The sequence below is a fragment of the Benincasa hispida genome, chromosome 9 (assembly GCF_027475165.1).
Source record: "Benincasa hispida cultivar pf3 chromosome 9, pf3_genome.v1.1, whole genome shotgun sequence".
Classification (NCBI taxonomy): Eukaryota; Viridiplantae; Streptophyta; class Magnoliopsida; order Cucurbitales; family Cucurbitaceae; genus Benincasa; species Benincasa hispida.
In genome coordinates this window covers 99915333-99939375 of record NC_143486.1, presented here as the reverse complement: position 1 = coordinate 99939375, position 24043 = coordinate 99915333, and the positions used below count along the sequence as shown (strand labels likewise).

General features: G+C 33.1%; 4 protein-coding genes across 5 annotated transcripts; 2 read left to right on the top strand and 2 right to left on the bottom strand.

Annotated features, from left to right (window-relative positions):
• The first annotated feature begins 359 nt into the window (after positions 1-359).
• LOC120085262 (2-oxoglutarate (2OG) and Fe(II)-dependent oxygenase superfamily protein) lies at positions 360-5425 on the top strand. Of its 2 annotated transcripts, XM_039041166.2 has the most exons (5): positions 360-582; positions 693-782; positions 1225-2325; positions 2974-3345; positions 4966-5425. In XM_039041166.2, coding segments are annotated over exons 3-5 (1422 nt in total). In that variant the 5' UTR covers positions 360-582; positions 693-782; positions 1225-1277; the 3' UTR covers positions 4968-5425. The 2 variants fall into 2 exon arrangements, with proteins under 2 accessions (XP_038897094.1, XP_038897093.1); XM_039041165.2 differs by lacking the exon at positions 360-582 and having other exon boundaries at positions 599-782.
• A 992-nt stretch (positions 5426-6417) lies between these two features.
• On the bottom strand, positions 6418-8959 carry LOC120085264 (alpha/beta-Hydrolases superfamily protein). The gene is made up of 2 exons (XM_039041167.2): positions 8666-8959; positions 6418-7736 (listed from the first exon to the last, which is right to left on the bottom strand). The coding sequence occupies exons 1-2, from the start codon at positions 8803-8805 to the stop codon at positions 6686-6688; spliced, it is 1191 nt and encodes a 396-aa protein (XP_038897095.2). The 5' UTR covers positions 8806-8959; the 3' UTR covers positions 6418-6685.
• A 1719-nt stretch (positions 8960-10678) lies between these two features.
• LOC120085265 (myosin-G heavy chain-like protein) lies at positions 10679-12613 on the top strand. The gene is made up of 3 exons (XM_039041168.2): positions 10679-11060; positions 12000-12071; positions 12206-12613. The coding sequence occupies exons 1-3, from the start codon at positions 10826-10828 to the stop codon at positions 12499-12501; spliced, it is 603 nt and encodes a 200-aa protein (XP_038897096.1). The 5' UTR covers positions 10679-10825; the 3' UTR covers positions 12502-12613.
• A 480-nt stretch (positions 12614-13093) lies between these two features.
• On the bottom strand, positions 13094-15687 carry LOC120085432 (cytochrome b561 domain-containing protein At2g30890-like). The gene is made up of 5 exons (XM_039041394.2): positions 15389-15687; positions 15091-15252; positions 14336-14484; positions 13598-13931; positions 13094-13434 (listed from the first exon to the last, which is right to left on the bottom strand). The coding sequence occupies exons 1-4, from the start codon at positions 15542-15544 to the stop codon at positions 13622-13624; spliced, it is 777 nt and encodes a 258-aa protein (XP_038897322.1). The 5' UTR covers positions 15545-15687; the 3' UTR covers positions 13094-13434; positions 13598-13621.
• Between the last annotated feature and the right edge of the window lie 8356 nt (positions 15688-24043).

Here is a 24043-nt window from a genome sequence, read left to right as displayed (position 1 = left end):
TATGACCATTTTCAAGTTCATTTTTTTTCTTATTCTCTTTGAATTCTAGTATTTCTCTCTACAAACTCCTTCTCCATCTTTTCTCTAGATTCCTTCGTTGTTTTGATAACAATATCGCTTCCTTTCTGTATGCTCCCTCTAACGATAACAACTATGATAATGAGCAAAGTTGTTTCTTATTCTTTTGACAATAATCATGAACAACGTAAACAATTTTTTAAAACATCAAATGAACCAAGTAGGGAAGGTAAAAATAAGAAATACGTGTCCAAGGAAGTGACAATAATCAAACAAGAGCGATAAAAAAAAAATAATCCCATAAAATGATTGATAATACCAACAAAAGAGTAAAAAATTTCGTTTTTGACCCAAAAAAAAGGGGTCAAATTTCATTTCTAAAAGGAAAAAATAAAAGTAAAAATTAGGTCAATCCTTACAAAAATCCCACAAGATATAATGTATAGGAAGTCTATTTTGTGGATTTTGCCCAATGATTTACAGAAAACGCCATTTCGGACAGTAACGCACCAAATGGAAGAGGAGAAAACGGCGCAAACTTCTTGGTCAAATTGACTCTCTCAGGTCCCCATTCTCCTCCAACTTCAATTCTCATCCTCTCTCTTGACGTTTTTTTGGCGCAAATCTACCTCTATGCCCTCTAAAATTTGCCATATCTTTTAAAAAAATTTCAGCTTGATTTTGATCTTCGCTCAGTTGCTGTCAAGAACACAAGGCAAACAACTAGCTCCGGCGACTTAGGAAGGAACCCTCGTCATATTCAGGTCTGTTTACAAGTTACTCAGTTTTTGGCGTCAATATTTCGCCATGGTTTAGGGTTTGAATTTTATCCAAACCCGACCTTCAGATGTTGCTCTAATCGACGGGTTTTGTTCGGTTTTACATTTTACAATTGATTCTCTTCTGTATGTCTGTGTCACTTGGGGATTATACTGTTATTTGCCTCGTTAATTCTGCAAAAGTTTTACTTGTAAGTGGTAGATGAAACGAAGCATGAATTGAAAGGGAACTTAATTTGTTTGAGTTGGGAAGGCGCCCAAAAATATGTTTGCTACTGATATTGATTATTCGTTTGATATGTTTAGTTGACTTTCAAATTCCACGTTTTAAGAGACATATTAAACCCCACTGTAGTTAACATACTTCCATGATTAGTATTTGTTTTTGCCGTTACTGATTGCGCTTTTTGCTTGTTTTTGTATATAGAATGAACAGAGTTGCTTAAATTGAGGTGTTGGCCGTTGAAAACACTCCATTTCATGGCAGGCAATGGCCTGCCATCATTGGGTCGTGTTAAGCTTACGGATATAGCACCATCCGAAGGTGTTCCTTCTGAGTCTTTCAAATTGTCGGTCTCAACTCTGTCACATTCACTAGCTCAATACTCTGCTGCCATCATCCAATTCCCTGCTTGTGATGGGGCTCTTTTAAGGTCTGGTTTAGATTCTGCGCGTCTCTACTTCCACCAGAGAGCTGCATGTTCATCTGCCGAGTTGATGCAAAACAATGATTCACGAGAGTGGTGCAGAACTTCTGGTTATTATGTGGATGCTCAGATGTGGCAAGAAACATATGATTATAGGCCTGGATTGACTCCAGTTGAGCCCAGCAATGGAATGGAGGTACCACCTGCAGGTTTGCCAGACATATTTGCACTCTATGGAAAGGCATCTCGAATAATTTTGGATGCCATCAGCTTCTATCTAAACTTGCGCAGCTCTCCTTTCACAGAAATACTCGATAATGTTCCCCTAAGAAGTAGGGAGATATCATCTTCTGTGTTGTCCGTGTGCTGTTATGGGAGACCCTCATTTCATGGAGAGCATCACCATAAATTAACTGCTCCAGAGGATAGCCACTTGGCTATGTATGCGTCGGACCATGACCATCAAATTGATAAAAGTCTTATTACTCTGGTAAAGTCAGATAAGGCAGGTTTACTAATAAAGGATTTCAATGGTAGATGGATTCTTGTGGATGGAGATCTTGGGCCTCAAGATGCTATAGTTTATCCTGGACTTGCACTCTATCAAGCAACTGCGGGGTATGTGAATCCTGCTTTGCTCAGAACAGATGTGAATAATATTCAAGGTAGTATGTATGGACGGTGCTCCTTGTTGTTCAAACTCATGCCTAAATCCATGACTAGCCTCAGTTGTTCGGAAATGAGAGCAGCTGGCCATGGGGTAGATGTTCAGTTCCAGCTTCCAGTACCAGTGGATGACTTTATGCAGAGATCACCCTCAACCGACCAAGTCTTTAACCGCCCAAATTTCCATAATTTCAGTTTCTCTACATCCCAAGATGGTAGGCCAAATCTTATAATTTTTAATTTTGGAGACAATGAATGTCATTTAGTGAGTTTTTTTCCCCTCTTTTTTCTGTAACCTCCCTTGGCATGGGTCGACTCTCCCTTTTTTGTAGTTTAATTACATAACACATCAATTACATTATTTCTTATCATAAAAAAAAAAGACATTTATCAGGTTTATAAATGCAATATTAATTTTCTTTTACATGTTTAATACTTAGCTGCTTGGTTTGATTGATGTTAGTTGTTTCTTTCTACAGTATACACAAGCATGTGTAGATCGCTGAAATTTAAATTTCCCTTCCCTTCAATGTTTACCTAGACATATTAAAGTGCCATCTGTTTATATTGCCATTTCGCTATATTTTTCGAGAATATCTCATAGTGAAAGAGCGTTGTGAGAAAATGATTCATGTTTCAATGTATATTTTTGGGTGAAATATGGATTGGAAGCCATGTATTTGCATTATTTTTTATTATTGCTTGATAGTTTGAATGTTGGCTTGCCCGAATACTTAGTTGTTCATTTCATGTTTATCCACTTGTTGGGTAGTGTTGCTTCTATGGTAATTTTAGCGTTAGTAGCCACCTTAGTGAGAAGCTTTCAATTAACAGGGTGTTGGATCGATGAAATGCTGGTACAGGATCCATAAAAATGAGGAGGAGAAAGAATAATTCAAGTACCAAACCTCTACCCCCTTCTAAGAGATTACGGCTTGAGGCACAGAGAGTTCTGAAGGAGAAAGTACAGGATATTGCAGATAAGAAGGGTATCAAATTGAGGTTCTGTAGTCTGAAGGATTGTGAGAGTCACATTCACACATTAGATAGCCCTTGTGCCAGCACAAGAATGGAGATTGGGTGGCCTCCTGGAGTGCCGTTTGTTCATCCTCACGATCTACCTAATAAGGCAAAAATTGGTTTTCTTGAAGCTTATGAGCCTGGTTGGACAGCTAGTCATGAGGTTGAATTAAGTCTTACTGAACCTGGGCAAGTGGGTCAACAGTCAACCAACTGTAAGTGGATATCTGTCATATTCATATATGCATGCATCAACTGGTTCTAGTTTTTTACTCCAAAAAGTTTCTGCTTTGCAATCCATGTGACTGAAGCTTACTGATTTTGGTTCAATTCAGAAAATCCTTGAGGTATAGATACTTGTTATAGTATTATTGTCTTTGGAAAGAGGGAACTGAAAACATAGGTCTGCATCATTATTTTTCCTATTAGGTGAAGGTGGGTAACAGAATTCAAAATTGTAAGCATGTACACTCTTTCCCAGTATATTATTATTTTCCTCCTCCCCCCATTTTCATTGTTGTCTGCAGAATCATGTTTTGTTTTTGTTTTTTTTTTTTAATATTATTATTTATTTTTTATTTCTCCTCCATCCCCTTGAAATTAATGGCCAGCCTTTTTTAATTGGCTGCTGAAAATCTTCGAGATAATTTTATGAATCATCCAGGAATCAGGAAGATTAACAGTAGTGGTTGATGGAGGAGATAGCTTTAGTGCCCTGCTGCATTTTTTGTGCCTTAGGGATGAATTTGTGAGTATAGAAAGTTTGATATATGATTTGAACTTGTGTCCATGTCCTTTGTTTCTCATTAAAAACGTTGTGTCCATGTCTGGTAGGAGTGGGAACTATCCACGGAGATTTGTTTGGTTCACAAGTGAATTGGATCCTAGAGTATATATTTCCTAGAAGCTTGAAGATAATCACTTTGGATAATTTGAACTCCATGTCACACATGCTTCACGGATCTTGGAAGCTCTTGTGTAGAACAATTTTACGGGCACATCAATCTCTGCACATTATTATTGTTATTATTATTATTATTATTATTATTTGTTGAGAAACAAAGGATATCATTCAAAACGGCCCAAGCTCTCAACAAAACAACCCAAAGGACAAGGGGATAAGGCATCCCCTTTCTGAAAGGAAGGGTTACAAAAAGACCTTCCTATCTAAGTTAATGGTGTCTATGGTATAGTTACAAAACAACTATTTTGAGGCCATAAAACAACCCATGTTCTGCATATCTTAGCTTTTCACCGTAGCATTGAGTCATAGACTGATTTTAGTTTAACTCGTTCAAATTTTTAACAAGTTTGTGAGTGTTACCTTGAAGGATGTAGAGTGGTGTTGTCGGGAGCTTGAAAGTTTAGTATTGGCTAGGCAATTACGTATCAGTTTGTATGAAGTCATACTACTTCATGTAGATTTGGCACTCCATTCGTTCAGTTGTTTCACAAGCATCACCAACCCAACTTTTCAGCCCTGCACCTAATACACAAGCTCCCCAATCCTGAGTTCACTTCATCATATAGTTTTCATATACCCTTTTAAGCAATTTAGTCTTTCTTATTTACTTTCCAATTGGAAATCTCTATTGTAATCACCTATAGGTGCTTTGGGGATTCCCCTAATTTCATTCATTCAATGAAATGTTTCTTATCTTAAAAAAAAAAAGAAGGAAAATCTATCATAGAGTTTTTCTTCCCCCACTTTTATATTTTCTTTTTCTTGCTTGGCTTCCATGTCTGCTATATCTGCATCTTCTTTTTCTTAAAATGTTTGTTTTAGCTTTATTCTTTTTGGATGTCAATGGCATATTGTTTTTCTCTTTCTGAAGGAATTAGTTCATGTTCTGTACAACAATGAATTCTCAAGGCCTCGTAGCTTGCAACTTCAAAACCAGTTCCATTCATTCATGGCTGTTGATCAGCTCATCATACCTGCGCTCAGATTGTCGTTTCAATACCAATGCTGACAAATCGTGCTTGTTTGCATCTCCAGCAAAGACTGTACATATGTATTACTTTCTGGGTAAGCCTGTTTCATCTTCATCTCCTCTAACTGTTGGACAGCTTCATCTTATTTGTTGGAGGACAACTCTTGAAGAAAGGGGTTTGTTAAGTTAGCTAACCAGTGATGGTAATGGAGTGGAAAGAACTATTTCCTTTGAATTCTAGTAGAGATTTTTCTCATGTTAGTCATACCTTCATGTTCCTAGACTAGTCAAGTATGATGTGTAAAATTTGGGAAATACGATTAGAGAGCAGAAATATACAAACTTGACGTTCCTGAAGAAATATTTGCTGTTTTCTTCTTTTTCTATTCTTGATGTTGTTCTTCTTATACCAGTGGATCGTGACTTAAGCTCTTCACAATACATCTCTTTTGCTTTTAAATTTTACGATTACTTTTTTTCATCTGTGCTTAGAAAATATTTTTAAGCAGTTAGAAAATCATTCTGAACGTCCTTATATAATTATATGACATTCCAAGCAAGGTGATCCTTGCGGGCATTCTTAACACCATTTTTTCTCATTTAGATTGCAAAACTGATTGTAATATTATTTTTATTCTACTCTTTACGCTGATCATTTTTATTTTCATACATAAGGAATGGACTCTTTAGTATATGTTTGGAAGAGAACAGTTAGAAGGTAAGGGTTATGCTGATCTCCTGCTTTCTTTTATTCACATCAACTGCAAGTGGTTATAGCCTAGGCTGCTGCTCATTTCTATGTGATTTATTCATTTGCATTATCCAAACACCAACTATTTATTTATTAATTGGAAAAAAAATCAATTTATATACCTAAGCTTTGTCGTATCATTCCTTATTTTCACATGTGGATTAGACTAGACTTCTTTAAATGCATAAATTAATGCAATATTAGAGAAAAATGTTGGAATCAAATGAATAAAGATGACTCTTTATTCAGTTTTTCATCTTCTTGTCTTCTTTTATTTTTCTCTACTTATTTGCCAAAAATTACATTATTATTTTCCTTTCTACTTTGATAGAATTTTTGGAGAAGAATAATTTAGTTACGGTGATATTGATGCAATTATTAGCTTGAAAGTTGATACAATCTCTTAAATTAATTTGATATTTTCAACTCCAATGCTTCATACAAAGCACACAAACACAAAACAAAATAAAAATCAATGCCCAGCCATGTAAGTTTTGTTCATGATCAACTTTTGTTGCATTTTTCATAGAATACATGAGTTCCATTCATATTATTCACAAAAGAAAATTCTAGCTAGTGTTCTCTCCTCAATTAACATTCAATTTCTCAGTTAAAAAATCTAAGAAGTCGATTTGATGATGATGGATATAATCTGTCAAGTTTATGTAATACACTGTAAGTTGATTTGCTCAATCAAACAGAGTTGAAAAGAATCACTACGAGAATACCTCGTATATTCAAGTCAAACACAATCCGAATGAAGCAATAAACAACACGAGACATGACATCAGAAGAACTATACCGACATATCCCGAAATCGAAAATGAGTTATTTAGCCACACAATTCCCAGAAACTGAACACTTCACCTACTAGGATTTCCCTGTGTTTGATTGTGCTGCTGAAATGGTGTACAGGGACTTGAGCTGCCTGCTTATGAGCTTGCTGTCATGGAGAGCTAGCTGAAGCTGCAAATCATCAGACCACCATTGTTCCAATCCATGAGCTTCAAGAAACTTCTGCTTTCCTTTTGACATTACAAACAATTTTGCTGCTGCTGCTGCTGCTACTGCTCTCCCATTTGTGGTATTAACATTTTCTTTCCCTTCATTGCTTTGCTCTACTTGATCTGATTTTTCAGTATATGAACAGCATATATAATCACTATTATTTACATATAGATGAGGAACCCATTTCCCAATTCCCACCCCTGGATTCTTTAACCTGTTTAGATTAGATACCCAACTCTTTAAACCAGCTCCTCCATATGCTTTTTCTTCTTCAATATTGCTGTTTTCTGTTGTTTCATTACCTGAAGGAAGCATTGATTTGATTCTCTTCCAAGCAAACTCTGCTTTTTCCCCTATGTTTCTCAAACTCATAGCTACTGAAACAGAAGGAGGATTGAACAAATGAGTTTCAACATAAATTCCTTCTTTAGCTAAGGCTTTTCCCACTTGTAGAGCAAACCCAGCTCCTAAGGAATGACCAGCAACACAAACATTGTTGCTTCCATAACTCTCAGCAACTGATTTCAATGCTTCCAAAGCTACATTAAACCTGACAGAACCCTTTAGGCTTTCCCAAGCGAGAAACCGAAGGTCATCCTCGATATCCCGGCGGATTGTCGGGCTTTTGAGTAATGTCCCTCTTAAGGCCAAAACAGCCCTTGGTGCACCACTGGGTCTGATGAGTACTAGATCAGCCATGGCTGCTGACCTATCCCATTCTAGAATTGCACCAAATATTGATCCATCTCTTTCATCAATTAAGGTTCGAACTAGCTTGTATTTGAAGGGGATCCACCATTTAGGAGCTAGAGCATTTTCTTTGTTGCTTCTGTTCTCTTGCCTGTCTAGTTCTAGTAAGTAAACTGCTTGAATAAAACAGGCAATAACAGTTCTTTTGTAATTCCCATCCTTCCTGCAGTAAAATTCCTCATTAGCTTGAACATGCATCATTAAATGATGCTATTTCAATCCAATTGTCAAAAATGCAAAAAAATGAGCATAGTTCAATTAGCATATAAAGTATATATCATCGATTGAGAGGTCAAAAGTTCAAAATAAAATAAAATAAAATAAAATAAAAAGAATAAAAATAAAAATAAATAAAATCAATCTACATGGTTTTGGTCTTCAAATTCATTTCAAATCGTTTCTGATCAAGTTTTCCACAGACATCTTGCATGCAAGTTTCAAGTGTAAGTGCACTGATTAAACTTACATCATCTAAATGAGTACTCAAGTTTTATTGGTGGTAGACCATTCGAATTGATCGCTTATATAGTATCAAAATTAGATTAAAAAATAAAATATCTTTGATACTTTGAGTCGTCTCTGTATTTTCAAATATTCAATTTTAATTCATGTACAATCAATCTTAAAAATAATTATAATTATTTTTTTCATAGAGAAAAAAGGTATACAGCATCCACTTATAAATTTTGAAAATATATTTAGGATCTTCATTATTATTTAAACCAATTTTGATAAATGTTAATTTAGAAGGGACTGAGTTTAAAATTTATGAGAAGTCATGAAACTAAAATAGAGTGAAATCAAAAGTACAGTTCGGAAATTTAGCCAATGAGCTTTAAGCTTGATTTAACAAATGATTGAAATGTTTGGAGTGATTATGAATTGACTAAAATCACTTTTATTATTTTTTAAATTTGAAAAATATATTTATTCCTCCAAAATCAATTTTAATAAGTAAAATTAAGTTGAATTTATTTGAAAAAAAAATTAAATCACTTCCAAACGAAGAAAGTAGCCTGAATCAGAAGAAATGTGGAGAGAAAAATAATTGGACGAAAGAGTTGGATATTGAATTAGAGTGAATTAAGTTACCAACTGGAATTGATTAGGTCTCGCCAATTGGGAGAAGTAACATTGCGAGGTCCAGATACATGAAAAGCATACGGATGAGCCTCCGCTGCTGTCGCCGTCGTTGCTGCCGCTGTCAGCTCCGCCGTATCGCGATTTTCCATTAAGTCGCCGCCGCCGCCCTCTCTTCTTCTTCTGGTTGGGTTTCTCTGAGAGAGGGAGAAATGTGGGTAAAGAGAGTGAAGGAGAAAGAAGAGAGAGTAATTTAGGGGAAAGTTTTGGGAATTTGCTGTTTGGAAGACTGTTTGTTTTCACTTTGAATCGGATTCGATGTGGAGTTCTTAAAATATTTTCTTTTTTTGAAATGGAATATAATATAATAATGACGCCGAAACCGAAACGCCTGGTTTTCGTAGATCTTCAACGGTCATATTTTCATGCCCATTCTCTGGCCAAATGACCAAAATACGCTCCGCCCGCGGCCCCCCCCCCCCCCCCCCCCCCCCCCCGGTCGTTTTTTTTTGGTTTTTGTTTCTCATTAATTAATTAATTAATTATTATTATTATTATTATTATTTCGTTAGTCTTAGACGGTGAATATTTTAACTTCACTTTACTTTTATAGTTAAAATATTATTTTTGTTCCGACGTTGGATTTCATTTCATGTTATTGAAACTTAGTCATGTACTTCCTAAATCTTAAATTTACCTATTTAAAATTAACTTTTTCAAATTAGCAATAACTATCATAAAAGAAACTAAAATAAGTTGGGATTTAAGAGATTCGCGGTTTAAATCCTTCAACTTCATTTATATTAAAAAAAAAAAAATTATATAAGAAAATAAACTAACTACCTGAATTATTTTATAGATTTATTGCTAGCATGAATAAAAATTAAAAGTATATAGACTAAAATAAAATGAGACTCAAATACAAAGAAAAAAAATAATACTTCAATTTTGGTTAAAAATCATTTTTAGTCCTCAAGGCCTGGTTTGGTAAGAAATAACAATGTTGTTTTTGTTTTATTTTTTAAAAATTAAACATGTTTCCTCACCAAATTCTAATTTTTTTTTTCAAAATTTGGCGTGGTTTTTTAAACAATTAATAAAAAGTAGATGACAAAAGAAGAAATTTGAAGGCGAAAGTATTCTCTATAGACTTAATTTTATAAAACGAAACAAAAAACTAAATGGTTACCACATAGGGCCTAAATTTTCATAAAAATATCAATTTAGTAATTGAACTTTGGTTTATTAAAATTTAGTCTATGTACTTTCAATTTTGTGTCAATTTAGCCCTTAAACAGTGCTAGGTAACAATTTAGCCTTTCCACTTAAAATTCGTAACAATTTAGTTCCTATTATAGAAATTATGTTAAGATTTAATGAAATTTCTTGAATAAATAAATTGATAAACCAATTAGAGACTTTATATTTTTATAAAATACAAAGTCTATACCATAAAATAATATTAATTAACATATAATTTTAAGGAATTTGTTACGTTAGTGACTAAATTAAACAGATTTGAAAGTACAATGACTAAATTCTTATTTATGGACTAAATTGTTATAAAATTGATGTATGTATCACTACTGTGCTAAAAAAAAGAAAAAAAGAAAAAAGAAAAAGAACTAAATTAAGTTTATCTATTTATACGGTTCATTACATTTTGGTGTGAATATGAATATATATTTCGTGTAAAATTACAATTTTGTCAATTAAATTTCTAATTTCTATAAGTGAGTCAATTTAAACTCTTAATTAAAGATTTTCTCGTAAAGATTATTTATTCATAAATTTTAATAATCTATTTTATTAGTTCAATATTTATAGAAGTTTATATGCAAGAATTAAATTTTTAATAATGAGTCTTTTTTCTTTTTAAGTACAATAGTGAGTCTAAATTGTTGAAAATATTACTCGTGGATGACCAATAAATCTGCCAATGAATTAATATAATTTTTTTTTGTCATTTTCTATCCAATATTTGTGATGAAGCTATTTTCGATCAAAATATAAAATTGAAGTGGCTATAAATGCACGATGGTAATTAAAAATTCGAAAACCCAACTGAAAAATTGAAAGAAAAAAAACACAGCCTCCAAAATCAAGTTCCCCTCCAAGTCCCAGTAATGGAGACCAGAAGCCATAGATTTCTCATTTGAAAACGATCAAATCATGGCTTCGAATTTCATTCTTGGATTTCATTACCCAAATCCACACTTTTCTTCTTCTTCTTCTTCTTCTTCTTCTTCTTCTTCTTCTTCTTCGTCTTCTTCAAATCTGCTGCAGAATAAATCGCCGCCTTTGAAGTTTCATTCTCGTTGTTCATCTTCTTCGAGAAAATTCGCCGTTTCTGAGGGCGCCGAGGGTAGAGTTAAAGATGAGGAACTTCTCATTTCATCTTCTTCTGGTATGCATTAATTCACTGCTTTTGATTCTTCAGTGCTTATTTTCTCGATTTGTTCTTTCTACTTTGTGTTCGTCTCTTTGCTGCTGCTTGTTTATTTGTTCCTTCAAAATTGTGAGTGCTTTGCTTATTGGTTCTGTAATCCTATGGTTTATATTCCTCTACAATTGAAGAATCCTATTTGTAAATCTGAACGATTAAGGCTTTAAATTCTTTTTCAGAATATATTATTAAGGGAATGGTCATTATGGACTCCTTTTTGATATGGAAGGGGATCCAATTCCAATCCAAGTGGCCTATCTATACAAATATAATGAAGTAATGAATAATGATCATATTGTCTTCCTTGGTTAAATACATTTCTAGTTTCTATGCTTTGACTAGCATGATTCCGTTTCCAATTTAGTTCCAATGCTTTTAGAAGTTTCATTATCATTCCTGTAATTTTAATATCCCAGGTAGATGTTCACCCTAAGATTTGAACCCATTCCTCAAAAGTTATTATCGTTCATATTATTTGAGTAAATGTTATCAAACATTTATTATTAGCAAAGGAATAGACAAACCCAATTAGTATTTGTGGTTTCCTTTGAAAAAGAATAACAAAGCTTCAATGTACAATATCCCTTGAGAAGGGACCATTGTCCTCCAAAACAACATTAGTCGTAGCAATTTTTATACTTCAATCAAAATGATCAACCGAAAGTTGTGCCTTCAATCAATGTTATGTAACACACTCTCACATAATCAAAACAATCAACTTGCTATATGGGGTTTCTGTTGTTCTTCTGTCTTCATATATATGGTCACCTTTAAGCAAATTGTATGAAACTAAGGTTAAAGAATGTTAAGTGTAGTTTAACATAGTTGTTTTAATTTAATTTTTTTATTTTTTACATAGTAATTAAAGATTATCATAATTTTATTTTTCCAACTGTATAGGATCGTCTTCTTCTGCACGCACACAACTTGATCTCTTGGAGCAACTCTCTTCTGGTAGCCAATTAGTTGATGGTGAGTGAGCTGACTCTTTGCTCTAAACAAGTAAACAAAATTGGAATGAGATAGAATGGCATGGCCTTCTTTCATTGAACTTGAAAGAGATGATTTCACTCGAACTTACTGAGATTTTTATGTTCTAATCTCAGGTTATGAAAGTGATGGCAGTTACCAGAAAATTACGATCCGTGATCAGCTTGCACAATTGTTCAGAGACAGAGATGATGATTTTAGCATTCCGTTGGGTAAGAACTTGAAGAAGGTTAGTGCCAAGTTTTTGACAATTTCTCAGAAGAGGAATATCAAAAGACAAGCATACCTGAATGAAGTATCTCAGAGGAACGATTCAGTTTTCTTTGCTACAGTTGGAGCATTTGTAATTTTGCCCCCTATTGTAATATTGGGAATTGCTATACTAACTGGTTATGTGCAACTTTTTCCATGATATACAGTCGATACATACATTGTATATAGAGAAGTGATTATCTCTTGATACTGAAGATTCATTGCCCCCCCTTAATCTTTATATGATTATATCACCTGAGTCCTTCTGAATATGGTAATTTTGTTCCTTCTCTGTTTTTAATTTTCTATTTCTAGTTCTATATTTAGGCCACTGCTTCATATATGATTTTACGATTTAAGAATAGAAAAATTCTGGAAATCTTACTTGTGGAACCTTTTGAAAATGTTTATTAACTTTTAATATTTAAAATTAGAATTTAATTTAGGATGAATTACAAGTTTAGTCCTTACACTTTGAGGTTTGCGTTTGTTTGGCCCTTGAATTTTCAAAAGCGTCTAAATAGGTCCTAAATTTTCAATTTTGTGTCATATGGGACTTTAACTTTTGTGTCTAATACATCCTTGAAAATTTGGAATATATTAAAATTTAATATCACTATCAGATATAAATTTGAATTTTATGTCTAATAAAACCCTAAACTTTTAATTTTGTGTTTAGTAGATCCATAGATTTTTAAAAAAATTATAAGTTCGGGGACTAAATTTGTCATTTTGAAAGTTCATGACTCATATAGATACAAATCTCAAAATTCATGGACTAAATTTGTAAATTGACTTTCAATCTAATTTATTTTATTTTGTACTATTATTCCAGAATAATAACATAGATTTGTTTTTCTTGATTTCCGAGGAGACAAGTGAAGAGTAATATAATAATGTTCTCTCTCTCCTTCTCCCTCTCAAACATAGTCTAGATAATGAAACTTCCAGATGCAAGTAACATTGCTTTTCTTTTCTGTTTCCCTGAGCCAGTTTGAAAATTATGATAGACTGTATTTTACATTCACTGTCTATCAGATGACAGTATCACATCTTTATTCTTCATAAAACTCTGTATCCATTATGTTAAAATCTGTAATAGAAAACAGAAAACCCACATTATCTTATCAGAAAACATCTCCTGCAAACCCAGATTTCATTTCTTACAAAATACCACTCTTTTCCTATACAAATCCCAAGAAGAATAGAGAAATGAGTAAGAAGAATGACAACAATATCATGTTAGTGAAAGCAACCTTTTGACAAGTCTATCTACTCCTTCAGCATGGATCAGTAGGCAGCTCCTTTTGCTTGTCATTTGGAAAGAGCACTTGATCAGTAGGTATTACCAAATCATTCCCCAAAATAACTCCTTGCTTTTGTATATACTCTAGTTTGTCTTGGAATAGGTAAAAGAATGAAATCAAAGAAATTTCAACAGTGAAAATGATAGTCCAAATTCGTATGCTTTGAGATGTTTTCTCATGGTAAGCAAATAATCCTGAGTATACATTGAAGATTCCTAGAAGAGATACTGCTGTGCCAAGCATCCAATGAACGAAAAACCATAGGCTTCTTGTTTTAGAGCCCCTACAAGATAGCAAGAAGAGTGGATTCAGAGTATAGAAGTCGAAATCGACCAATCTGTTTCCTCTCTCCTGAACTAAATCTGCTGCAGTTGATTTTGGAGTAAGGAAACTTTGTTTGTTTGTTTGGTTCTAAAATTACTTTTTGACAAATAATTCAGTAGAAACATGGTTGATGAATAGTTGTTCACAAAAGTTGTTTGTTGCTGAGTCTTTTCTTGGATGACCTATTTTTACAACAACCAATATCCTTCATCCTTCCAAAATTGCAGGCTCTCTTGTAGAATTACACAAACATTTAATCTTAGAAACAGTTTTGAATATAGAACAAGACACTGTGAAAACAATCTCTCAATAACTCTTTCTAAGGACCTAGTGCTTTATGTCTGATGAAATATGGAATTTTACCTCTTTGGCCTTACAATTCCAATCAATGCCTGTAACCAGATCATCCCATATAGGCCAATCCCTATCCTTTGGTGACTATTATTGAAAGCATTGTTGAATTTCTTGATAGACATGACTGCTCCTGCTGTGACTAGTAATACAGAGAGTATCTGTCGAACATAATCAAGTCAAGATAATATAATGGCTGTATTACTATTAACTTATTGTAGAATGGAAAATACTAGCTTTGTGATCAGTGAATCACAGTTGTTTATTAGACTGAGATTCATCAAAGTGGACCCCATCTATGTGGTTGAAGGATGATCAAAATCCTTCAACTGCCAGTACAAATTTTCATATCCTTTTGACTCTCCAGAGCTAAATCTCACCTAACTCCAATATTATAATCCATAAACGTGGTAGATTTCAACAATATGGATATTTGACTATGAGTTTCTAATTAGTTATGATGTAATGATGCCTGTCTTTTCTTTCGACACAAGTATTCATGTATAAGATATTCAGAATCAGGACCCTTATGGTTTCTCTTAAACCATCATTAAGCTCATAAAGTAGAGAAAAAAGTGGACTGTTTGCTTGTTTAATAAAAAGATAAAGTTAATTGGGTTAATGATGCTTCCCTGCAACTCTCTACATTTATTGTTTGTTTAGTTAAAAAGATTGTTCTTTATGTAAACAATAACCAAAAAAGCATTCATTTTAGTATTTGAGAGTATTGCTAGAGAAGATTGTGATGAACAAAGAGATGAACTTGCCTGTAGAATTGTATGAATGTAAAAATAAAATTTCAGCCTTCTTCCACATTGCTCCCTGTTAGACATTCTGATAATAAGTATCCCAACAGGCATAAGGAACCCCATTGAAGCCCATAGGAGAAAACCATGGAGTGTGATATCAAACAATAGGCTGGAACTCATCTGTTGCCATTATAACCAATAATCAATTTTAGCTATGCATTCTAAACCACTCTTCTTTTCTTCTCAATAGGAAACTTTTTTCTGCATTGATATTTCTTTCAAATTTCAAGACATGTAAAAAAGAAGAAGAGAGAACCTGTTGGCTGTTGTCTTTCTTGCTTGTAGGAAAGTCTTCATTTTTGTTGGGCTGTTGGGATGAGCTGACTGGTTGAAATGTGAGAAGAAGGAGGAGAAAAAGTATTGAACTTGCAGGGATGGAGAAAGTAAAAGCTTTCTTCTGCAAAAATAGCATTGTTTATTTGGTTCTGATGAAACAAACACCGAGCACAATGCAGAAGCCACTCTTGTAGGCTGCTTACTTTGTTGCTATGGATTTCACAAGCGATCTTGAAAGCTTTTGTAGCAATGAGGAAATAGGAAAAAGTTGAACAATGTCAGACGAGGACCACTAAAGGTAGTGATCAATAATGCCTAAAGAGGACACTGGACTGAGATACTTGATTTTTCTCAAGAAATACTACTCCATCTCTCTCTTTCTTAAATCTGACCCAAAAACTTAAGCGAATAGGTGAAGGTAAATTTAAAATTACATCATCTAACATTTTCTCTTATTTGTAAGCTTGACATATGCAGAAGACCCAACAAATAAAAATCAATACTAATTGGAGAGGAAATAACATGGCAAGGGTTTGAACACAGGGCTTTCTGAACTATCTGCTCAGATAACATGTTAAATCACCATTGACCTAAAAGCTTAATCTGATTGGTGAAGGTAAATTTAATATTCTATCATCTAATACACTCTTTGTTCCCGAACCCCTTTGAGATTACTATACATACTCCCTCTGAAACAGCTTCTCTACCCCCAAATATACAGAAGATCCATTTTGACAAGAGGATCCAAAGTTTGAAGTTTGATCTTCAATGATTTTCCTTGACTTTAAGAAAAGGTGTCATTAGTCATATACATATTCTTTTGTTTCTCATTTTCTCATATGATCTAGAAAGCAAAAGAAAAAGTGGGAAATATTTGAAGTTGGTCATACCCTAAACATTTTTTAGTATGGAATTTTCAAGGTGGGGGGTATGGGTAGTAAGTATACTATAGACAAAATTTTCAACCATGTGGGGTTCACTGAAATTTTATATCATTTTATGGGGTGTGAAATGAAGAATGAAGTGGAATTTTACAGCAAAATAGTTGCAAACTTTCAAAATAATAGAAGAATTTTGGGGCAGAATATGAAAGTGGGTTGCTAGTGGATACTGCTCAGAACATTATCTTTTGTTGTCCACTGTGGTCTCTTGTGTACACATACGCCACAGTCGCCCCACACACACACATTCAAGAAATTTGTTTGTTTCCATTTAACAGAACATTCACGGGTATAGTGCTATATTGTCACTGAACTAATTGCTCTTTATTTATCAATGGAATCTCTTCCAATCTTACATCATCTTCATAGTCACAATTCTTTCAGTCATTCTGCTGTTATTTAACCATAAATTACTGCTTCCTTCCTACTTTTTTAGGCTATAGTTGAATTGACATATATGTAGTTAACGCAATATAAACGATTATAGATAGATAAACTTAAACTTGTTTGGGGTAGAGGTTGTGTCATGTAGCCAAATGAACAAATGTCATGCAACGTTAAATCACCACCAAACCCAATTTTCTTTTTTTTTCCTTTTTTTGAATATATGATGACCAAACCTACACAAAGCCACAAAACCGAACCTCCTCAGAAATAGTAGAGGAAAAACCAATCAGGCAACCTAATAGAATCTCTACCAACTTCTCCAAAGAAGGAAGAAGAGAGATTTATAGAACTAGCACCAAAGTTACCATAAGCCACCACTGCATGAGGAAGACAATGTGCCATCCCATTCGGTCTTCAAGTACCCTGCGAAAGACACAACCCAAGCAGCCTCAAACAAGGAGATAATCTCCTCCACGGAGTTATTCAGTTCAAATAAATCACAGTCCATAAGGTTAACGACATTATTAAGCTCAAGATTGTTAGATTCTAAGGGGGGAGACAGACATGAACTCGATTAGGAAAAGCAAACATGCTCTTTATCATAACAAGGGTTTCAAGGTTCTTAATGGCCCACTTATCCGCCACTTTCTCACAATCCGTAAAAGATTGAGCTGATGGGTTATGGTAAACTTCATTGTATCGCACTCCTCCCACTGGTAGAAGTTGATAGAAGATCAACAGGGAAAATCAATATTAATTGGGAAAGTAAACATAATAGGAATTAGCACAACCACACATGACTAGTTACTCTGATACCATATTAAATCATTACTGAACTTAAAAGCTTAAGCTAATATGTTATGATAAATTTAACTAAATCAAATACTTAACATAATCTTAATCTTCATTGTTCACCCATCAAATAAATGGATGTTTGCCGCTAGTCCTTGCTTCTAGTTGGATTTTTACCAACTTGAACCAAATTTCACATCCCAAAAAGAAAAGTTGAAAAAAGTTGCTCTAGGAAAAGTTGTTCTATAGGCTACACTACCCTGAATTTAGTTTTAGTAGATGGTGAAAGTTAGAAGTTTAGCAATTAGCACCCATAAATCAGTAAAAGTAGATAGGAAAAAGCATATTTACTTTGCAAAGTTGATTATAGATTCAATTGTTAATTATGATTAATGTATAATTTTTCTACTCACAGACCAAAAAAGAAGCATGAAAATCTAAAAGGGTGAGTTTGGTGGGTAAGGAAAAAGTTGGATCCATCCAAATTATCTATTACTGTTGGTTGATAATTCTTTTTCACAAGATATATTGTTAACAATTATTGCCTTTGAACCCGTGATTATAGTTGCTAATACAGGTAATTAAAATTAACTAGTTTGAATCATTCAACAAAGCATACACTAAAAAAGAAAATTGGGCCTCGTTTGATAACCATTTTGTTTTTTGTTCTTGTTTTTTAAAATTAAGTCTACGAACACTAATTCCACCTCCAAATTTCTTCTTTTGTTATCGACTTTTCACCAATGGTTCAAAAAACAAGCCACATTTTGAGAACTAAAAAAGTAGTTTTCGAAAAGTAGTTTTTGTTTTTGGAGTTTGGTTAAAAATTCAACCATTATACTTAAAAAAGATACAAATCATTATAAAAATATAGATAAAATAGGCTTTGTAGATAAAATAGGTTTAATTTTCAAAAACAGCAACAAAAAACCAGATTGATTATCAAATGAGATCCAAGTGATTTTACTTTCATCGATCCTGATTATAATTTCATAATGTATGGTTGAGAGAATTCTTAATGAATATGTAATCCAAATGGTAAAATACAAATATCTTAGGATAAGTTTAGTTTTATTTTATTATTATTATTTATTATTATTATTTATTATTATTATTATTACTATTTTGTGTGGTTCAAATTTTAGAGAGAAAGACAGAGAGGACAAGTTTACTTTTTATCAGGATGTTTTCCAACAATGTTCATTTATTAGCTAATAAGTATGCAAAGTTTTGACTCAATATTATTCCACATGTTAAACTATAAGTTTAATCCTAAAGTTTTGTTTGTTAATCATTTAGATTTTTTACTTTTGAAAATTGTCCATGTTTCACACAATTTCTTAGATCCTGCTTAATAAATATTTGTTTTTCATTCTTGATTTTTGAAAATTAAACTTATAAACACTACTTTCACCTTTAATTTTCTTCATTTGTTATCTACTTTTTACTAGTTGTTTAAAAAATCAAGCTAAATTTTGAAAACTAAAAAATGTAGCTTTTAGAAACTTATTTATATTTTTTTTATTTTGACTAAGAATTCAACCATTGTACTTGAGAAAGATGCAAATCATTGTAAGAAATTATGAGGAAATAGACTTAATTTTCAAAAATCAAAACCAAAAAACGAAATGGTTGCCAAACGGAACCTTAATTGGTTGAACTTGCTCCACAAAGTCCAGGAAACATTGATTTGGTTGATTTAGAGGGAACCCGGATGGATCGACCTCTTATCCTTCCGTTCGGGGCTTTCGTCTTTTTTCCTTTCCGGTTGGTCCTCCTTTGGCTTGTCCATAGAAGGTGCAAGCATCCCGGTCGTTGTAGAGTAAATCGGATTTCCAGCTCTATAAGGGTGAACCAGAACGGTGCCCGCCTCCTTCTCAGACGTGTCCTTGACAACTTGGCAGTTGTTCGGTCTTCGCTTTTAGGGGCAAAAGTGCTTGGTCGCTGGGGTTTCTTTTTCCTCAACCAAAACAAAAAAGGTTGTTTATGTTAGCTTGGTCTAGCAACTTGACTCATGCTGATATGAGACTAGAGATGCAGAAGTATCATATTACAGATAAAATAATAGGGATCTTCGAGAATCGAGCTATTGCAGTAGTAAAGTAATCACACAAGGAGAGTGGAGACCCTTTTCACGTGGGACTCATAACAAAAGATGCTCAAAGCATACGACCATGAAAAACTTAGGACAAGATTCCCAGAGCGAGAGGAGAGGATGAGGGATGTGAAATTCCACAAAAGGTGAGCCAAAGACCTCTTTCCGTAAATTTAAAAAGAAGGGAATAATAGTTCGACCCTAGCGCAAGCACCTCGTATAGATCACTCGTGTTATACTCAATTGGTGTAGTAGATAGAAAAGAGCGATAGAAAGTAAGGGGGAGGCACCTCTTTACCTACTTATGCACTCATAGCACATGATCAAATTGGGGCAGATCCAATTCATTGAAAAATGCAAAATCGACCATTTTAACCAGGAAAAAAAAACTAGAAAAGAGGAAGGAGTTGCAGTTTCTTGCCTTAGACTCGACCCAGTAGCGAGCTTTCAATGGGCGTTACACACTATGTGCCTCTTTCTTCCCCCCAGAGGAAAAAAATCCTTCCCTTTTTTGGCCCATTGTGCCCCCTTTGAGTTGGCCACGAGGCAACAGCCTCTGAAGTCCCACACCATTGCAGCTAGAGGGGTCTTGCCCATCGGCCTACTTTGCCAAGAGGTGGGGTAGGAGCGCAACGACTTAGCCCAAACCAACTTAGATGAAGTTGCAAGGCGTATGAAGGGAGCGACGACAAGGCACCCTTGGGAAGAGATCTTCGACTGTCGAAAGTCTGGTGGGTATACCGTGTTCTTCAATGTTGAGATCTGGTGCCACGAACCAATCCTCTCTGAGATTGGATGAGTATTCTCTTCTAAAACTAATGAAATTGATTTCAATCTCTACAGTTATGTCTCCTGCAGGATTTCATATTGAGCTCCATACGCTATCGGGATAGGATGACTCTTACTACCTCTCCCCCTATAAGAATCGCACGTGCGAGTTCCCCCGCATACGATTCAAGTAATGAAGGCCCTTTCCTTCTTGCTTGGTAAGCGTTTCGCTTTAACCAAGCTTACAGCTAGCCTATCGACATCAGACAAGCTTCGACCGCGACTGCTTGTCGCTTTTGGCCGCCTTATTTCGTCATCCGAGATCCAAGTCAGCACCGACAAAGATCTCTTTCTTCTTCATGGTCGGGCCGGCTTGAAAGCAAGCTACATGTCACCTATCTCACCCCATTTTCTTCTTATTAGTAAGATAAGCAGCATGAAGAAAGAGATCACTGGAATATAGCACAAGATGGAATATATATATTATTTTTATAAAAATTTTTTTGTTTTTGAATTTTTGCTAAGAAAGATGCAAATTATTATAAGAAATTGAGAGAAAATAGATTCAATTTACAAAAAAAAAATTTTAAAAAAATAAAAAAAACAAAATTGTTACCAAAAGGGGTTTTTGTTTTCAAATTTTGGCATGGATCTTGAAAATACTCCTAAAACATAAATGACAAACATAGAAATCAACCGATGAAAATGAGTTTTTATGCTTAATTTTAAAAACCAAAAACTAAAAATCAAATGGTTACCAAAGGAAGCCTAAACTTTGACGGTTGAATTTATTTGGTCCTTGAACTTTCAAAAGTATTTAATAAATCTAACTTTTAATTTTGTGTCTAATAGGTCCTTAACAAGTTCAACATTTTTAAAAATTAATTGATTTATGAGATATAAATTTAAATTTGATGTCTAATGAATGTATTTACTTTCAATTTTGTGTCCACTACATAGATCTGTGAATTTAAAAAATTTGAAAGCTCAAAGATCCATGTAATTTGAAATATTTAGGAACTAAATAGATACAAACATTAAAGTTGAAGATTAAATTTATAGTTCGGCTTATTAACGGCTTATAAAATAAACTAATATGGATGGTACTTGATGTTTATAGTTAATTTTTGGTTAAAGTTGCAACTTCAATAAACTAGTCTTTTATACCAACTTTTTAACTCTTAATTTGAATTTTAAAATAATATTTTTAAGGGGTGTATTCAAATAAAAAAACGAATCGAACTTATTTTCAAATATAGCAAAAAGTCACTATTTATCTTTGATAGACCATGGTGGATATCTATATGTGTCGGTGAGATTTCTATCACAGTCTATCATTGATAGACGTGACGTTAGTCATATTTGAAAATATTTTCAATAATTTTACTATTTAAAATAATTATTCATTTTTTAATATTTAAGCAAAATTTTAAAGCTACTTTCTTTTTATTGTGTTAAATATTTTTAAAATATTCCTAAAAATGTATTACAGATCAAAGAAATTGCAAACTAACAAACTTTTATGGAAACAATTATATAATGGTGATGAGAGTACATCATAATTAGAATGGGAGATTAAATAATTTAAACAATTAGCATATGGCTGATTGGCAAAATTTGAGTTTGAAGTTTAATCAAGTGGTTTTTGTAATTAGAGAGATAAAGAGATTAGTGATTGGCACCATCTAACTAATTAGAACCCCTCTCTCTGTCTTTTTAAAAAAGATAACAAAAAATACTTGATTGAATATAATGCCTTGCCAATCATCATTGCTCTCTCTCTCTTTATGTCAACCTCACATATTAAGATTATTAGTTCATTTTTGTTATAATTTTAAATTGGGTCCCATAATCTAATTTTTAATTCCATTAAATTACATACTTAATTTTCAACTATCAAATTTGTAATTAAGAGATTTACAATTGGTGAATAGATTCAAACTTTTAATTTTATATTTAATAAATCCTTAAAATTTAAAAATATATCGTTAGTTCCTAAATTTTTAATTTTTTGTGTCTAATAAAATTTAAAATATATATTTATATATATATAAGTTTCTAACATATTCAATTTTAAATTTAAACTTAACTAATAAATTAAAAATATAAAATGATTTTTTTTCGATAGGACTCTAATTTTTCAATCTTGTTTTCAGTAGATTTGTAAATTATAAAAAATGTTGATTATGTCAAGAAAATATTAGACACAAATTGAAAGCTTAAAAGTTTATTATATATTTTTTTAGAATTGAAAGACAAAATATACCTAAGTTTAAAAGTTTATTGACATTCTTCCTAGTGTCATAGCAAATGAAAAGAGATTGTAGCAAACATCCAAGATGACATTTAATCATCAAGCTGCCCACAAAAACTACCTTTTGAGTTGTTCTAGCTAGCTTTTAGAAAGAGGTGACATAAGAATACATACATTTTGGAAAGAGAGTCATAGAGAGAAGGAATATTTCTTTTTTTTTTCTTTTTTTTTTTTTTAAATTTTAAGTTCAATGAATTCAAATTTCCAAAATTTACAACTTTTAAGCGATAGAATATATTTTAACTAGTTGAATATTCTCTAAATGACTTTTTAAATGCTCAAGTGTTTAGAAAATTATTTCAAACACGTCTTAGGATTCTTGATTATATATATAGACAAAATTTGGTAAGGAGAACTCACATAACCCTCTTATGCCACTTACAATGAATTTATATTTTGGAGGAAAATGTTACCGATAAAACAATCAGAATAATCTATGGGCGCCAGATAGAGGCCTACCAAGGATAGTAGTTGTACTCTATATATATTAGGTAAACCTAAAGTTTCCTTCGTCCTTTTACAAATAAAACTCCAGAAAACTAAATTGGCCTACACATGGATGTCAGATAAGGGTCTACTTGAATATGCTCCAAAGAGTGGGGCAAGTTGGCCTCAGCCTCTGAGATTGATAGGCTTGAGGCAAGCCAATCGCTTTGCTCTCTCTTCATTGGCATCTCTCAAGCCTATTTTCTACTTATCTTAGTTCCATTTAGGATGGGACAACTTTCATAATTTTACCATAATATTTGATTCGTAGATCCAAAAATACCTATAATATTTCTACTAGATAATTGCTCTCCTTATTCGCTCTACTTTGACGGTGAGAAGCATACAAGAATATATTTTTTTTGGGAGGAAATGATATAAGAGGTAGGGGAAAAGACATAAAAGTACATTTTGGAGAAAGATCAAGAGAGATCATAGCATAAGAACAAATGTTGAATTTTGGCCATCCTTAAGGCTGACCAATTAATTTCATCTCTTCCGCTCATTTTTTATCATATATCTTTTGAATTTGAATTTAAAGTTTTTTTAAAAAAAAAGGAAAAGGAGAAAAAATACAGAAAATAGAGATAAAGGAAGTTATAATTGTGTTATTGTTCATTATGAAGTAAAAGAAAAAGTTGGTGCAAATGATTCAACATAACATCACATTGATATTTTACCTAAGTTCTTATGATTAAATTAATGACTTAGGAATAAAATTTAATACCAAAATAACCCTCCAACACAAGATGATGAAGAACTTTATGGTACTGATTAAGTTGATTGTCAAATGTTCTTAAGTGAATTTTGGTATTTTATAATTATGAAAAATTCTCATTTACATATAAAAAG

Bases quoted from the DNA above. Each gene is read 5' to 3' on its own strand.
- LOC120085262 (XM_039041166.2), top strand. From the start codon at position 1,278: ATGGCAGGCAATGGCCTGCCATCATTGGGTCGTGTTAAGCTTACGGAT. The intron at 2,326-2,973 runs GTAGGCCAAATC...ATGCTGGTACAG, and splicing joins TTTCTCTACATCCCAAGATG to GATCCATAAAAATGAGGAGG.
- LOC120085264 (XM_039041167.2), bottom strand. From the start codon at position 8,805: ATGGAAAATCGCGATACGGCGGAGCTGACAGCGGCAGCAACGACGGCG. The intron at 7,737-8,665 runs GTAACTTAATTC...ATTTTACTGCAG, and splicing joins GACCTAATCAATTCCAGTTG to GAAGGATGGGAATTACAAAA.
- LOC120085265 (XM_039041168.2), top strand. From the start codon at position 10,826: ATGGCTTCGAATTTCATTCTTGGATTTCATTACCCAAATCCACACTTT. The intron at 11,061-11,999 runs GTATGCATTAAT...CCAACTGTATAG, and splicing joins TCTCATTTCATCTTCTTCTG to GATCGTCTTCTTCTGCACGC. The intron at 12,072-12,205 runs GTGAGTGAGCTG...TTCTAATCTCAG, and splicing joins TGGTAGCCAATTAGTTGATG to GTTATGAAAGTGATGGCAGT.
- LOC120085432 (XM_039041394.2), bottom strand. From the start codon at position 15,544: ATGCTATTTTTGCAGAAGAAAGCTTTTACTTTCTCCATCCCTGCAAGT. The intron at 14,485-15,090 runs GCAAGTTCATCT...TATGTTCGACAG, and splicing joins ACATTCATACAATTCTACAG to ATACTCTCTGTATTACTAGT. The intron at 13,932-14,335 runs GTAAAATTCCAT...GCTATCTTGTAG, and splicing joins GGAATTGTAAGGCCAAAGAG to GGGCTCTAAAACAAGAAGCC.